At 43.3% G+C, this 17380-nt stretch overlaps 1 protein-coding gene across 6 annotated transcripts in view; it reads left to right on the top strand.

Annotated features, from left to right (window-relative positions):
• Positions 1-16793, top strand: part of PRKCQ (protein kinase C theta) — a 347815-nt gene extending 331022 nt beyond the window's left edge. For 5 of the 6 annotated variants that reach the window (XM_063926808.1, XM_063926805.1, XM_063926806.1 and 2 more), the window contains 2 exons: positions 343-480; positions 15784-16793. In XM_063926808.1, coding sequence (XP_063782878.1) covers positions 343-480; positions 15784-15939 — 294 coding nt within the window. In that variant the 3' untranslated portion in view covers positions 15940-16793. The remainder of the gene's footprint in view (positions 1-342; positions 481-15783) is intronic. The other variant, XM_063926807.1, reaches the window with a different exon arrangement.
• The last annotated feature ends 587 nt before the right edge of the window (positions 16794-17380 follow it).

Here is a 17380-nt window from a genome sequence, read left to right as displayed (position 1 = left end):
CTCCATAGAAATGTCGGCCTACCAGGAATCTTCCTGGTGATCCCTATGGCCAATCCACCCCTGGTAAGTAGTCAGGGCTAATTTAAGCCCCCTGGGGATCTATTAACTGCAGTAATTTACCATAGCTAATAGTATACTGCCCATCTATTATTGTCTCCTTTCCTTTCTATATTACAGTAAATAGTTATTCTAGTTGTGCCCCTAACTCAAGCCTATACTTGACATAGTATTTTAACTGGTATTTCTTATATGACTGCATATATGTATTTTTTTATAAACAAATTAATTATGGCAATTACGATCCATTTTCAAACCTACATTCATCTCATTTGCATAATGTAGCTCTTTGTCAGAGAACCAGAAAGAAGACTTGGCGTGAAAGGCAACATTCGGCAGCATAGCTTCTTCCTACAGATAGACTGGGAAAGGATGGAAAAGAGGGGAATTGATCCACCCTTTAAACCTAAAGTGGTAAGGAAGGTACTCTCGTGCACACATTGCTTTTAGGACAATTTGCTATGCTTACATGATATGGTGTTTAAAAAAACAATAACCCCCAATATATAGTGTAAGTGTACCTATTTAACGGGTGTGGTTCATCAAATCGACAGTGTCTAGGTCGACAATGTCTAGGTCGACCACTATAGGTCGACAGTCACTAGGTCGACATGGATGGAAGGTCGGCAGGGTTTCTAGGTCGACATGTGCTAGGTCGACAGGTCTAAAGGTCGACATGAGGATTTATTTATTTTTGGTGTCGTTTTCTTCGTAGAGTGACCGGGATCCCAAATTAGTGCACCGCGTCCCCTCGAATGGCTCGCTTCGCTCGCCATGCTTCGGGCATGGTGCCTTTGCTCCGCTACCGCTTGGCACACTTTACCGTTCCAATCGTAGTCCACGTGGATCGTTAAGTATGAAAAAATTCAAAAAAAAGAAAAAAAATGTGAAAAACTCATGTCGACCTTTAGACCTGTCGACCTAGCACATGTCGACCTAGAAACCCTGTCGACCTTCCATCCATGTCGACCTAGTGACTGTCGACCTATAGTGGTCGACCTAAACATTGTCGACCTAGACACTGTCGATCTTCAGACCGGATCCCCTATTTAACAACCCTTACTACAGTACAGGTGTAATATCAATGTGACACTGACTGACAATCTCATTTAATAAAAAATAATGGAAGAAAAAAACCCATCACAGATTGCAATTTTGTTTTCACATAATTGAGTCAAGAACATTTTTCAATAACATATTGAGATATTCTAGTGAAAACAAAATATTCCTAGGGGTTTAGAGTACCAGCCTCCTCAAGGGTCCATATATCCCCATTGTACTGATAAACAAACCTCACCCCATCCCCACATCCCATGTCAATGGATGCACAAGATGCAATAGATCTCCCAGTGGTTTTAACCCGTAGACCCCTCCTCGGTAGTAATAAATCTTCCAGTGGCTTTGACCCCCACTCCTAGCCCACTTCCCAGTAGTAATAGCTCTCCCAGTGTATTTAGCCCCTAGCTTCCATCCCAGTAATAATAGATCGCCCAATGCATTGTCCTTATCCCCCTAATGTCCATAGGTCACTGCAGTGGCATTAAACTCCTGTACCAATAAATCCCCTAGGGTCCTTAATCTAACAACTCCACAGTGGCCACAGATTCCTCCAGTGGCAATCGGGCCGTTACAAGGGGTGTGCGAGCTGTGCCATCATATAGCCCGACAGCACCTGTATGTGTATATATATATATATATATATATATATATATATACAATGTAGTAATCCCGGCACTCCCTCTCCCAATTGTAAGGTGCTGCGGTGCCCTCCTAGAGAAGCAATGCTGATCCTCAAAATATAAGATGGAGACAGGCGGCACTCAAGCAGACTCAATTCTTGTGAAAAAAAGCGGTCTGTTTATTCCGATATGTTTCGGGGAACTCCCCGTCCTCAGGGCCTAACAAGCCAAACTAAACCACAATAAAACCTTATATACCCACCAAACAGTAATGAGACATACAAACACAGCTATACTCACCTGTGTCACGGCGCCAAACGTCCGCCCGAGAGTCCCGCCGCGCACTAGAGTCGCCCGCCGATGACGTCACACATGGAGATCACGCCGGACCGTCACCATGCCAACGGGACGCTCCTTCGTTCAACTCCACTGTCCGCCCCGGCCGGAAGCGTACATACGCGTCACTGGACCCTGTGCAGTCGATTGGTCCATGGCACAGGGAGGTTACCAAGACAACCTAGAAATATGAACAAAACAAAACTAAACAATAAGCCGATAGACATAACTATAAATCAACAACATAATAACATATATATTAAAAGAGCAGTTGCAAGGGACTGATGCCCCTGATTCCCAATATCATACCCCGCCACTTAACCCGAGAGAAACCCTGATTAAATGAACAGCTATGCTAACTATAACAGCACCCTAATAGGGGAAAATCAATAGATATAATTATAAGTAACACTGTAATCCTAAATTTTCATTGAGGCCCCCTGGGGACAGTGTACCCAATGTAAAAATCCAACGTGTCTCCCTCTGTAATAGTATCCTACCCCTATCTCCTCCCCTAAGCGTACTGGGCACCTGATCTATTAATATGGCTCTAATACTGGCCACACCGTGTTTGGCAACTAAGCAATGGCGAGCGAAAGGTTGTTCACTACTCCCTTTTTCGAGTGCCTTCTTAATGGCACTTCTATGAAGGGCCATACGCTTGCGAAACTGCCTTATAGTCTTGCCCACATAGGCAAGACCGCAAGGACATGTGAGTAAGTAGACCACATGTGTAGATGTACATGTGAGACGGTGTTTAATGGTGAATTTCTTACCGGTCAATGGGTGGTTAAAAGATGTACCTGTAATTAATGTATTGCACGTTGCGCATCCTAAACATCTATAACAACCTTTTTTAGACCTAAGGAAATGTTTTTCTTGATGCTTAGTAAGATTAGACACATCAAGTTTAACTACATAATCACCAATGTTTCTGCCACGAGTGTGACTGGGTAACAAAGAAGTATGTGCTAGAGATGTCAAAGCAGGATCGGTCTGGACCATAGGCCACAGTCGTTTAGCTCTTCTAATCCTGTCATCAGATCCAACAGTATACTTGTTAACCCAAGGTAACCTAGGGTTTGATGAAGCCTGTGTCCTAGGCCTAGGACACAGCGCTACTTCTCGGGGGATTTCCATGGCCCTCTTTCTAGCCTGATTTAAAGCTTTTAGTGGGTAGCCCCTTTCTGCAAATTTAAGTAGCATGGCTTCCATGGCTTTATCAGTCTCTACCGGATCAGAAGTAATCCGGCGGACACGCATGAACTGCGAAAATGGCAAGCCTCTGCGTAAAGCAGGCGGATGATAACTCTGGAAACACAATAAGGTGTTGCGGTCCGTGCTTTTGACATAAAGAGATGTGACCAACTGCCCATCCTGGATGGTGATGCTAACATCTAAATAATTAATCACCCTATCATCGATTACATAGGTAAACTGTACTGCATGTTGCGTGCCATTGTGTTCCTCCCACAAAGTACTCAATTTGTCCCTGGGGCCCCGCCACAGCACGAGCAAGTCATCAATGTAACGTCTGTACAAGATGACTGCCGGTGCTACAGCGGAGTCCATGGAAAACATTTTCTTCTCCACCTGGTACATGAACGCGTTCGCGTACGATGGGGCCACAGCAGACCCCATCGCACATCCCGCGACCTGTAACCAGATTTTACCATTGAAGATAAAGTAATTACGTCTGAGAATGCGATCTAATAATGACAAAAAGAAGGACACATCAGGGCCTGTATAGGCCTCATTGTCCTGTATCAAAAGTCTAACAGCCTCCACACCTGCATCATGTGGGATGCAGGTGTAGAGGCTGGTGACATCAGCACTGCAGAGTAAAGTCCCCTCGGGCAGGGGGCCCAACCGCTGCAATTGAAGCAGCAAATCTGTCGTATCTTTTAAATAAGAGGGCAAGGCCTGTACACAAGGGTTAAGATAAGAATCCAGATAGACCGATATTGGATGGTATAAGGACCCCCTGGCCGACACTATGGGGCGGCCAGGGGGATCCACCAACCTTTTATGAACTTTGGGCACAGTGTAGAAAAGTGGAACCCTCGGGTGATCAACCTGTAAACTTTTACATATATGTGTAGTGATCAAGCCCTGGCCCACAGAGGTCTCGAGAAAGGTATCAAGCTCTACCTTATAACTTCGGGTAGGGTCCATAGTGAGACGTGCATAGGTATTCTGGTCACCGAGCTGGCGCTCACATTCTTTAACATAATCAGTAAGATCCTGTATCACTATGGACCCCCCTTGAAAGCCTTACGAATAACTATATCCGATCGTTGGGACAGTCCTTTAAGAGGATCGTAGGATTTAAGCTGGGAGGGTCAAACTGAGAGTGAGGGGCTATCCTTTGAAGTTGTATGGGGATCGCTTGACATTGTCCTCCTCTCTGTAGTTGAAATATTCCCGTCTCCGAAGTGTTCTACACTTCGGAGACGGGAATATTTCAACTACAGAGAGGAGGACAATGTTACCACTTCTAGTCAAGCGATCCCCAAACAACTTCAAAGGATAGCCCCTCGCTCTCAGTTTGACCCTCCCAGCTTAAATCCTACGATCCGCACATTCACTAGAATGTTGGAAACTGAGGTTCAGACTGGGCCAATGGGGGACATACAATTGAATCTATCCAGGCTTGAATTAGATGCTCTTAAAGGACTGTCCCAACGATCAGATATAGTTATTCGTAAGGCTGACAAGGGGGGGTCCATAGTGATACAGGATCTTACTGATTATGTTAAAGAATGTGAGCGCCAGCTCGGTGACCTGAATAACTATGCACGTCTCACTATGGACCCTACCCGAAGCAATAAGGTAGAGCTTGATACCTTTCTCGAGACCTCTGTGGGCCAGGGCTTGATCACTACACATATATGTAAAAGTTTACAGGTTGATCACCCGAGGGTTCCACTTTTCTACACTGTGCCCAAAGTTCATAAAAGGTTGGTGGATCCCCCTGGCCGCCCCATAGTGTCGGCCAGGGGGTCCTTATACCATCCAATATCGGTCTATCTGGATTCTTATCTTAACCCTTGTGTACAGGCCTTGCCCTCTTATTTAAAAGATACGACAGATTTGCTGCTTCAATTGCAGCGGTTGGGCCCCCTGCCCGAGGGGACTTTACTCTGCAGTGCTGATGTCACCAGCCTCTACACCTGCATCCCACATGATGCAGGTGTGGAGGCTGTTAGACTTTTGATACAGGACAATGAGGCCTATACAGGCCCTGATGTGTCCTTCTTTTTGTCATTATTAGATCGCATTCTCAGACGTAATTACTTTATCTTCAATGGTAAAATCTGGTTACAGGTCGCGGGATGTGCGATGGGGTCTGCTGTGGCCCCATCGTACGCGAACGCGTTCATGTACCAGGTGGAGAAGAAAATGTTTTCCATGGACTCCGCTGTAGCATCGGCAGTCATCTTGTACAGACGTCACATTGATGACTTGCTCGTGCTGTGGCGGGGCCCCAGGGACAAATTGAGTACTTTGTGGGAGGAACACAATGGCACGCAACATGCAGTACAGTTTACCTATGTAATCGATGATAGGGTGATTAATTATTTAGATGTTAGCATCACCATCCAGGATGGGCAGTTGGTCACATCTCTTTATGTCAAAAGCACGGACCGCAACACCTTATTGTGTTTCCAGAGTTATCATCCGCCTGCTTTACGCAGAGGCTTGCCATTTTCGCAGTTCATGCGTGTCCGCCGGATTACTTCTGATCCGGTAGAGACTGATAAAGCCATGGAAGCCATGCTACTTAAATTTGCAGAAAGGGGCTACCCATTAAAAGCTTTAAATCAGGCTAGAAAGAGGGCCATGGAAATCCCCCGAGAAGTAGCGCTGTGTCCTAGGCCTAGGACACAGGCTTCATCAAACCCTAGGTTACCTTGGGTTAACAAGTATACTGTTGGATCTGATGACAGGATTAGAAGAGCTAAACGACTGTGGCCTATGGTCCAGACCGATCCTGCTTTGACATCTCTAGCACATACTTCTTTGTTACCCAGTCACACTCGTGGCAGAAACATTGGTGATTATGTAGTTAAACTTGATGTGTCTAATCTTACTAAGCATCAAGAAAAACATTTCCTTAGGTCTAAAAAAGGTTGTTATAGATGTTTAGGATGCGCAACGTGCAATACATTAATTACAGGTACATCTTTTAACCACCCATTGACCGGTAAGAAATTCACCATTAAACACAGTCTCACATGTACATCTACACATGTGGTCTACTTACTCACATGTCCTTGCGGTCTTGCCTATGTGGGCAAGACTATAAGGCAGTTTCGCGAGCGTATGGCCCTTCATAGAAGTGCCATTAAGAAGGCACTCGAAAAAGGGAGTAGTGAACAACCTTTCGCTCGCCATTGCTTAGTTGCCAAACACGGTGTGGCCAGTATTAGAGCCATATTAATAGATCAGGTGCCCAGTACGCTTAGGGGAGGAGATAGGGGTAGGATACTATTGCAGAGGGAGACACGTTGGATTTTTACATTGGGTACACTGTCCCCAGGGGGCCTCAATGAAAATTTAGGATTACAGTGTTACTTATAATTATATCTATTGATTTCCCCCTATTAGGGTGCTGTTATAGTTAGCATAGCTGTTCATTTAATCAGGGTTTCTCTCGGGTTAAGTGGCGGGGTGTGATATTGGGAATCAGGGGCATCAGTCCCTTGCAACTGCTCTTTTAATATATATGTTATTATGTTGTTCATTTATAGTTATGTCTATCGGCTTATTGTTTTGTTTTGTTTTGTTCATATTTCTAGGTTGTCTTGGTAACCTCCCTGTGCCATGGACCAATCGACTGCACAGGGTCTAGTGACGAGGGACGCGTATGTACGCTTCCGGTCGGGGCGGACAGTAGAGTTGAACGAAGGAGCGTCCCGTTGGCATGGTGACGGTCCGGCGTGATCTCCATGTGTGACGTCATCGGCGGGCGACTCTAGTGCGCGGCAGGACTCTCGGGCGGACGTTTGGCGCCGTGACACAGGTGAGTATAGCTGTGTTTGTATGTCTCATTACTGTTTGGTGGGTATATAAGGTTTTATTGTGGTTTAGTTTGGCTTGTTAGGCCCTGAGGACGGGAAGTTCCCCGAAACATGTCGGAATAAACAGACCGCTTTTTTTCACATGAATTGAGTCTGCTTGAGTGCCGCCTGTCTCCATCTTATATATATATATATATATATATATATATATAGCAGCAGCAAGTGGATGGTACGGCACTCCAAGCGTCTTAAATAAATCAGTCTTAAACCAGCATAGGGAACGACAACGTTTCAGTGCTTTTATTGTAGCACTTTCGTCAGGTCAGCATACAGACAAGTGAACAAACATACCTTTATAGCAGCCATAGATCCCCCAGTGACTGGCGTCTTCCGGAAGGCGGATCACCCGCCCGCTCCGGCCGGCGCTCAAGCGATGACGTGCAACAAGGCTCCGTCATCATTGTGCTCCCCATCACCAAGACAACGGAATACACACTGTTGAAACATAGTAAAGTACTCCTCAATCATTATAGCATATCGCCCAGTATTTAAATTAATAAAACAATGGCTACCAACCCTATACTATACAATGTTATAAGGCTTGATGCCATATATGCAGATGAGATAGAAATAAACATATCGATAGGCATTTACAGAGGATATGTGCATATTCTACTCTATCCAGAAATTGCTAGCAGACACTCCTCTACAATAGCAATCCAACATAGATTGCCACACTATTACACAAGGGTTGAATAATAGCTGTAACACTAAAAAAAGCAACCAAGGCCAATGTGATCATTCAAGCCTCTTGGATGTACTGTATCCAGTCTATGAATCCATTGTGATTCTAGTTGCAACAATCGTCTTCCACGATCTCGCAGAGGTTGAACCTGATCGATCATTCTGTAACGTAATGACACCAGGGGGTGACAGGCCTGGCTAAAATGTCTGGCCACCGGCTGTTCACTATCCCCCTTACTGATCGCGGCCTTGATTGCTGACCTGTGGGCTGCCATACGTTCCTTGAACATACGTTCGGTCTTACCAACGTATGACAGCCCACAGGGGCATATAAGTTGGTATACCACAAATTTCGATGAACAAGTAAATCGGTTTAATGTAAAATGTGCGGCCAGAGTGTGGATGCTGGAATGTCTCTCCAGCGATCAGGAACTGACATGTGGTGCAAGTGCACCTAAAGCAACCCTTCTTTAGGCCCTGTCTTTCTTCAAATCTAGGGGAACGAGTCGTTATATCGGTACGAACCAAGATGTCTCTAAGGTTCTTACCTCGTCTATAGCACGACATCAACTTAGTGTCTGCAAGTTTCAGTTCTGGATCACTTTGGACAATATGCCAAAGATTTTTTGATATCTGATTGATTCCCTTACTAGCAGCATTGTACTGACCAACCCAGGGGATAATAGGGCATGCTTGAGTTGTTACAGACTGTTTCTCTAATAGGTCTGCTCTATCCAAATTGAGAGCCCTACTCTTTGCTTATTCTAATGAATCAATGTGATACCCTCTCTCAATAAATTTTATCTCATCATCTGATTCATTTGGGTCTCAGCCAAAATGGGATCAGACGTAATACGTCTGACACGTACAAACTGTGAATACGGCAAACCTTGTTTAAGAGGTATTGGATGAAAGCTAGCATAATGTAAAAGGTTATTCCGATCAGTCGGCTTTGAGAATATAGATGTTTGAATATATCCTGCCTCCAAGGTGATTTTGACATCAAGATAGTTGATACAAGTATCCTCTATGATGTATGTCAATTTCACCGGATGGGTTTGCCTATTATGTTGGTCAAGTATACCCATCAACTCCTGTCGGGATCCTTTCCAAAAAAGGAGCAAATCGTCGATTTAGCGACAATAAAATATAATTCTATCGGCTATATCAGGATTGTCAAAAAAAAAATTTGTTGCTCTACTTCAAACATAAAAATATTGGAGTATGCCGGGGCCACTGAGGACCCCATAGCACACCCCGTGCATTGAAGATAAATGCTACCATCATGTAAAAATAATTTTTTTGTCAAAATCATATTAAGAAGCTGCACACAGAATTGAACATTCGGACCCTTAAACTCAGCATGTCCTTGTAAATATCGTTCTACAGAGGCTAACCCCATTTGATGTGGGATAATTGTGTATAAACTTTGCACATCAATGCTACAAAGTAATACATCCTTGTCTAATTTTGGCAGTTGTTGTAATTTCTTAAGTAATGAAGTTGTGTCCAGAAGAAATCTATCATGTGTCTGAATACATGGTTGAAAAAGAGAGAATTTTTGGAGAATATTCCTGCAGTTCGCAACAACTTGTCAAAGTTGGAAACACAAGCATTAAAACATCTAGCAGCACAGTCACAAATTATATTTAGACCTGCTGACAAGGGGGGAGCATTGGTGATCCAAAATCTTGAGCAATATAAATTGGAAATTGAACGCCAACTTGCAGACCTGGTAACCTATAAGAAGCTGACTCAGTCAAGATCCCACAGCTAGGTATAAGAAAGAACTGATTACTATGCTTGATGATGGGGTGCGAGAGGGGGTCATCTCTAGCAAGATCCGAGAGGCATTAGTTCCAGCTCACCCTGTTATGCCTGTGCTCTACACTATACCGAAGATTCATAAATCCATGGTTAACCCCCCTGGATGCCCCATAATTTCAGCCAGACAATCTTTGTTCCAACCTACAGCACTATTTCTGGACTCTCTTTTTCAACCATGTATTCAGACACATGATAGATTTCTTCTGGACACAACTTCATTACCATATCGTCCAAAGTGATCCAGAACTGAAGCTTGCAGACACTAAGTTGATGTCGTGCTATAGACGAGGTAAGAACCTTAGAGACATCTTGGTTCGTACCGATATAACGACTCGTTCCCCTAGATTTGAAGAAAGACAGGGCCTAAAGAAGGGTTGCTTTAGGTGCACTTGCACCACATGTCAGTTCCTGATCGCTGGAGAGACATTCCAGCATCCACACTCTGGCCGCACATTTTACATTAAACATCAATTTACTTGTTCATCGAAATTTGTGGTATACCAACTTATATGCCCCTGTGGGCTGTCATACGTTGGTAAGACCGAACGTATGTTCAAGGAACGTATGGCAGCCCACAGGTCAGCAATCAAGGCCGCGATCAGTAAGGGGGATAGTGAACAGTCGGTGGCCAGACATTTTAGCCAGGCCCGTCACCCCCTGGTGTCATTACGTTACAGAATGATCGATCAGGTTCAACCTCTGCCCAGAGGGGGAGATCGTGGAAGACGATTGTTGCAACTAGAATCACAATGGATTCATAGACTGGATACAGTACATCCAAGAGGCTTGAATTATCACATTGGCCTTGGTTGCTTTTTTTAGTGTTACAGCTATTATTCAACCCTTGTGTAATAGTGTGGCAATCTATGTTGGATTGCTATTGTAGAGGAGTGTCTGCTAGCAATTTCTGGATAGAGTAGAATATGCACATATCCTCTGTATATGCCTATCGATATGTTTATTTCTATCTCATCTGCATATATGGCATCAAGCCTTATAACATTGTATAGTATAGGGTTGGTAGCCATTGTTTTATTAATTTAAATACTGGGCGATATGCTATAATGATTGAGGAGTACTTTACTATGTTTCAACAGTGTGTATTCCGTTGTCTTGGTGATGGGGAGCACAATGATGACGGAGCCTTGTTGCACGTCATCGCTTGAGCGCCGGCCGGAGCGGGCGGGTGATCCGCCTTCCGGAAGACGCCAGTCACTGGGGGATCTATGGCTGCTATAAAGGTATGTTTGTTCACTAGTCTGTATGCTGACCTGACGAAAGTGCTACAATAAAAGCACTGAAACGTTGTCGTTCCCTATGCTGGTTTAAGACTGATTTATTTAAGACGCTTGGAGTGCCGTACCATCCACTTGCTGCTGCTGTCACTTCCTTGTTCAGGCACCCAGCGCACAAATATCACTGACGGGAGAGCCGGACCACCAACTGTATGTGTATATATATATATATATATATATATATATATATAAAATCATGTGTCAAAACTTTCCAAGAAAGATTTAGAACACAAATATAATTTAAGAAAACATTTTTTTTAAAACTATAGTAGTTAATGGTTACTGAATTACTATTAAAAAAAAATCACCCTCCAGTATTTTAGCTATTGTTTTCCCGATTTCGTCATTTCTGTTAGCATCTCACAATGAAAGAACAAATTTGTATAATAGAAAAAAATAATAAAGAACATCACTACCACCTGTGTCGGCTATACTACTAATTTTCTGCAGAGAAAACTCTACGGCTGTTGAAGGGAGTGTAGATAGTAGGAAGAAGATTAGGAGTCTAATTTTCAATATAAAAGTAGTTGTATATCAACACATACATATATACAAATTACATTTAATGAAAGCATCTATTTTACCCTTTAAAAAAAATCAAAGGACTCTTCTTTACTGTCATATTTCTGATTTAAATATAATGAAAGTAATAGATGGCAGCAGCTTCCTACAACTGCCACACTGTTGATTTAATTACTATCAGCTAAATAAGTTAATTCACAGTCAGCATCATTGCTTCACATCCATGATCCGCTCTCCTCTTTGTTGTGTCTCCCCACACGCATGGCTGCTGATGTGTGTGATGCCAAAGCCACAACACTTACGCTGTAGAGATGGCTACTGAGTTGCTGTCACAATACAGTGACTCGAATCATTTAGAAGTTGAAATGATTCGAGTCAGTCACAATTTGGTGTGTTGACAGCCCCCAGTAGCCTCTCTCAGTCAGTCACAGTGATTGGGTGGCAGCACTCCTGGGTGACACCCCCTGGGAGGGAGCGGTATGATGCTGCTCAGTGTCAGGGCTGCTGCTGTGCCTGACTTCCTGTCACACTGAGTTGAGACAGTTCACACTCATCAGATTGATTAATGATTCATCCAGCGCAGCTGAATAGCTGACACACCACCAGAGGTCTGAGTCGGGTGTGGATCATTGGGTTGACCCTGTCCAGGTCGACAGTCACTAGGTCGACCACTGAAGGTCGATAGTGAGTAGGTCGACATTGAAGGCTGACACATGACTAAGTTGACGTGTATGGAAGGTCGGCATGGGTAAGGTCAACACACAAAGAGTCAACAGGTTTTTTTGGGGGGCGGGGTTCTTGATCTGAATTTCCATCTGGGACCACAAACAATTGAAATGTATTCGCTCGCCATGCTTCGTGTGCGGTGACTCGCTACGCTCGCCACAAAGTTTATAACCAACTCTATGCTAACTTGGATAGAGGAGGTATGAAAAAGTCCTGGAAGCCCCCAAAAAACTGTGTCAACCTTGCCCATGTTGACCTATTCATGTGTCAACCTGCTCACTGTCGACCTTCAGTGATCGACCTGATGACTGTCAACCTAAAGACCTGATACCGTCTGAGTCACTCTCTCCACGAGTCCCAGCACTGCCAGCAGTCCCTGCACTCACTGCATGTACACAGTCTGCAATGCATTACAAAAGAGCCATGAACCGAGACACTGTTTCGAGACACTACACTGAGCTGAGTCATGTGTCTCAACTCACTTCACTGTATCTCTTTGCCCATGACTATTACGCTTTCACCGCCGGCGCTCATCTCCCGCCTGCAGCATGGTGTATGTAGCGCAGCTGCAGAGCCGTCTTCACTCTCTGCCCCTGGAAGCCGCTGCACATGATCAGGAGGGTGGGCCCCCACCAGAGGACTGCCAAGGCTCCACCTCCTCTCTACATATCAGGAAGCTTCAAGATAATTGGGGGCTGCTGAACGACCGCTGCCGCTGGCTCCAGGCTCCAATATGGCAGCGAGAATAGCGGCGCCCATTAAGTGTAGCGCCCTCCCTGTTCGGCCGCTCTATTGGAACATACCTGGACCCGGCCCTGCCTGTCTGTCTGCCCACTGCCATCCACAGCGCTGTATTGAAAATGTCCATTCCAAAATGGCCTCTAGTATCTTTAATAACTGTCTCCTCTGAGGTGGTGGAAATTTTCAGAGATGTTTTCTGTAGTTTTCATTTGAAGCAGGCAGGTAGGTGCGAACAGCTGTGGTGGTGGGGAAATCCCCTGACAACGAGCAAAACCCCTGACAACAAGGAGGTACTATTATAATTACTGTGTGGGGCATATGATGACAAGGGTATTAATGTGGGTGGTATCAGAGGTATTACTGTGTTGGGCAAAATATGGTGACGGGCATAACATGGTGTCAGGTGCATTACTGTGTGGGGCATAATATGGTGACAGAGGCATTACTGTGTGGGGCATAATATGGTGACAGGGGCATAACTGTAGGGGCATAATATGGTGTCAGGGGCATCAGAGCCGGCCCTAACCAATATGATGCCCTAGGCAAGATTTTGTCTGGTGCCCCCTAGCACCACCGCTGGTTCCGCCTCTGACCTTGCACCTCTTTCCCAGCACCATCACCCCTAACCCATAACAGTCCTTATTTTGGTGTTTGTACCCCCTATATTTTAAATAGGAACAGTTCGCACATTTAGCGCACAGCCCAAAAAGGGGTGTGTTTTTGCTGGGAAGGGGCATGGCCACACAATAGTAACCCCAATTCAAATTACGCCACACAGTACTGCAACTTTATTCTCATTTGATCATGCGATAGTGTCCATAATTCACATTACATCCCACAGTAGTACCACTTTACCTTATAAACGTTACTTCTCACAGTAGAACTCCTTATTCACATTACATCACACTGAATTGCTCCTTATTCACATTACACCACACCACATTGCTCTTTATTCACATTAGATGACACAGTAGTGCCCTTTCTATACGCAACGCCACATAGTAGAGCACCTTATACACATAATGCCACACATTAGTAATGCCTTTATACACATAATTCCACACAGTAATGCCCCTTAAGGTGTGTACACACGGTAAGATATTTTCTTCCGATTCTGACTATATAGTCAGAATCGGAAGAAAATATAGTGCAGATCGCAAGGTGACAGTCACCTTGCGATCCCGATCCGATGCCGATGCGCGGCCCCGCGCGGTCGGCATCGGAAGAAAAAATAGGCTGTGCAGGCAAGTCAATCCTGACTATCTCTATAGAAGAGATAGTCAGGATTGAAATCGCACATAGCCAGCATCGCAAGCACAGTTATTATGTGCTTGCGATACTGGCTAAGTGCCGACCCGGCCCCCTGTCGCACGGTGAGAATCGGATAAGTCCGAATCTCACCGTGTGTATGCACCCTTACACATATGAGAAACATTATTAATGTCCTTATAAACATAATGACACACATAGTGCCCCTTACACATATGTTGCACATTATGAAATCATTTTTACATGACACACATAATGCTCCTTACACATATTCCGAACACTACTGCACAACCAACCCACTCACATACAGTACACACAGCACTCACACTGCCACTAACACTGTGACCTCTGCCTCTGCTTGGATACAGATGTGTCCTCATAAATCTTGCCTCAATGCTAACGTCGGGCACCTTTTTTATGAAAATGCATTTTATTTGCATTGCTATGTGGCTAGGATGCACAAGCAGCTCCTGCTGATTAAAATGATATGCAGCATGCATATATACTGTGTGAGACTGTGGCTGTATCGGCATATGAAATGCTACACACAGAATATAGGCATGCCGCATATCATTTTAATCAGCAGAAGCTGCTGATGCCCCTAGGCATATCAAATGCCCTAGGCAATTGCCTAGTTTGCCTATGCCTATGGCCGGCTCTGAGGGGCATTACTGTGGGGACTTAATATTGTGCAAGGGGCATAATATGGTGTTGCTCCGTATGAGCATAGGAATATTATTTAAAACATAAATAAATATATATATAGCTTGTGGATGGCGGCACTCCAAGGATTTCAAAGTTGCAGTAAGTATAGGTGACACACACCATGAGTAGCTGTTAACGTTTCAGTTTATTAACTAAACTTTCGTCAGAACAATAAGCAAAAGAAACAGATCCTACCTTTATAGAAGAACACCCTGTGTGTCTAGCGATGTGCGTCTCGTGCAGGGCGCCCAGCCAGTGACGTCACAATCCTGCGACGTGCGCCTTACAGCGCTGTGTCCGGTCAGGCTGTAACCATAACAACATAATAAACAAGTGAGAAATCCATCACCAAGAGAAAGAGTCCTGGAGTATGCACAAATCTTACACTATAGAATAATGGATGAGCCTGGATAGCGCCACGGGGTTAGTGCAGGTGGTGAAAAAACCAGACTGTATGTCACTAAAAATAAAACATACAGACCACCAGCAATTTAACAGTGGCACTGTGTCGGCTACACACAATTAACATGAGCATATATATATATATATATATATATAGAAGAGACTATCCGCACAATGACTTGATGATTTGATATTAAAACTACAGCTACTATTTTACAAAAAATTGGTGAGTGCCCTCCTTTACAAATGACTATATATATATATATATATATATACACAGTATATATTTGTTTTTATCTTCCTATATATATAGAATTTTTTATTATTATTATTTTTTTTCATCAGTCCCGGGCCCCACAATTTCTGATGGCAGCACTGCCCTTCTCACTCTCAAAATGAACATGCAACATGAAATGTATTTATTAATTAGTTATGTTTTCTTTTTCCCCTAATCAGAAATCTGCCAGTGACTGCAGTAACTTTGACAAGGAATTTTTGAATGAGAAAATAAGATTATCCAGTACAGACAGGACATTGGTTAATAGCATGGACCAAAATATGTTCAAAAACTTTTCATTTGTGAACCCAAAAATGGAGGCTATTATTGGCTGAAATTACCTAATATCCATGAAAACAGTAGTTGAAACGACTTTGCATGAAATTATTTGTGACCACCAACCTTTTAGTTGAGACGCTAACTGTAGATGGGAATAGACTAAAGTCTGAGAGTGGAGATGGGAATGTTCTATAATCCTCTCTGTGCAAAACTCTGTAGATGAGGACAGGTGAAACACTTGTCAATCAAACAATATAAGATTGGCGATCCTATTTATTATATACAGTATCCACTTATTGTAAAGAAGGCATTGCAGATGAGCTTTTGGTTTCAGTTGTAAACCAAGTCAATAGATTTTTCAAAATCTCATCAACTTTTTATTTTAATCTTTTTGTAAATGTATTTATAAATTAATAGAAATAGCTCATGTATTATACAAATTAGCCCACTGTAGGATATTTCCTTCCTGTAGTTTTATATGTGCAGGATTCCAGTAACTGTGGTATAATACTACAATGAATCCATTCAGTTACAGCCCATAAATCATACTTTCCCAAACTTAGCCATTACAGTCCAGGTTTTAAGGATATCCATGCTTGAGCACAGGTGACTTAATTAGTACTTCAGTTTGATGAAACCATCTGGACTTCTGCAGGGATCTCCTTAAAACCTGGACTGTAAAGACGGAGTTTGCAAAACTCTGCAATAAACAACTGTTTACATCTTGTGCCATTTACTTCATTCTAATATACTGTAGGATGTACGGTACCATTTAGAAATCTGAATTAGCAGCAATAATGTCTTAAGATATTTGTGTGTAATGGTAGTAAACTTTTTAAACCGTGTAATAGAAAGGAGTGTACTGTATGTAAAAATCCATTGTTTAAAACTGTTACATTTCTTTTCATTTATAGAATTGTTATTATTGATATTAAAGTACAATAAAATATTGTAGAATAAAATGGTAAAATGCCTGTATTTTCTGTATATGGGAACATTATTTATGCTTCATTTTGCACTAATCCAATTTATATAATCCAGTAGTAACTAAACGCATTGGACACTGAGCTATTATATTACTATAGCCACACCAGTCCATGTGATTTATTTGGGAACACCAGGACCAAGATTAAAACAGGGGCAAACAAATAATTTAAAGTGAGGGAAGGGGTTTCCGTATATACATTATATATGTATTGTACTGAGCTGCATTGAACGTTGGTTTATCACAACTTGACTCTAGTTTAATTTTTCCTGCCTGTGCCGCCTGTTTGTGGAATGAAGTACTGGTTACACCAAAGTCAGGGGAAAAAACAACATGAGGTGTACTATGATTTTGAGGTAATCAGCACGGGGCATGGCCAGCCTGACTTGCTGCCTGGAACCATAGAGGATGTCACAGTATAAGGGGGCCTCTTGCCATGATTCCAGACAGTTCCCGGGAAAGTTGGCACCAGGCTTGGCTTTTCCAGGGTAGTCAGGCCCGCAAACATGCAT

This window comes from Pseudophryne corroboree, chromosome 6 (assembly GCF_028390025.1).
Source record: "Pseudophryne corroboree isolate aPseCor3 chromosome 6, aPseCor3.hap2, whole genome shotgun sequence".
Taxonomy (NCBI): domain Eukaryota; kingdom Metazoa; phylum Chordata; class Amphibia; order Anura; family Myobatrachidae; genus Pseudophryne; species Pseudophryne corroboree.
This window is presented reverse-complemented; position numbering and strand designations above follow the sequence as displayed.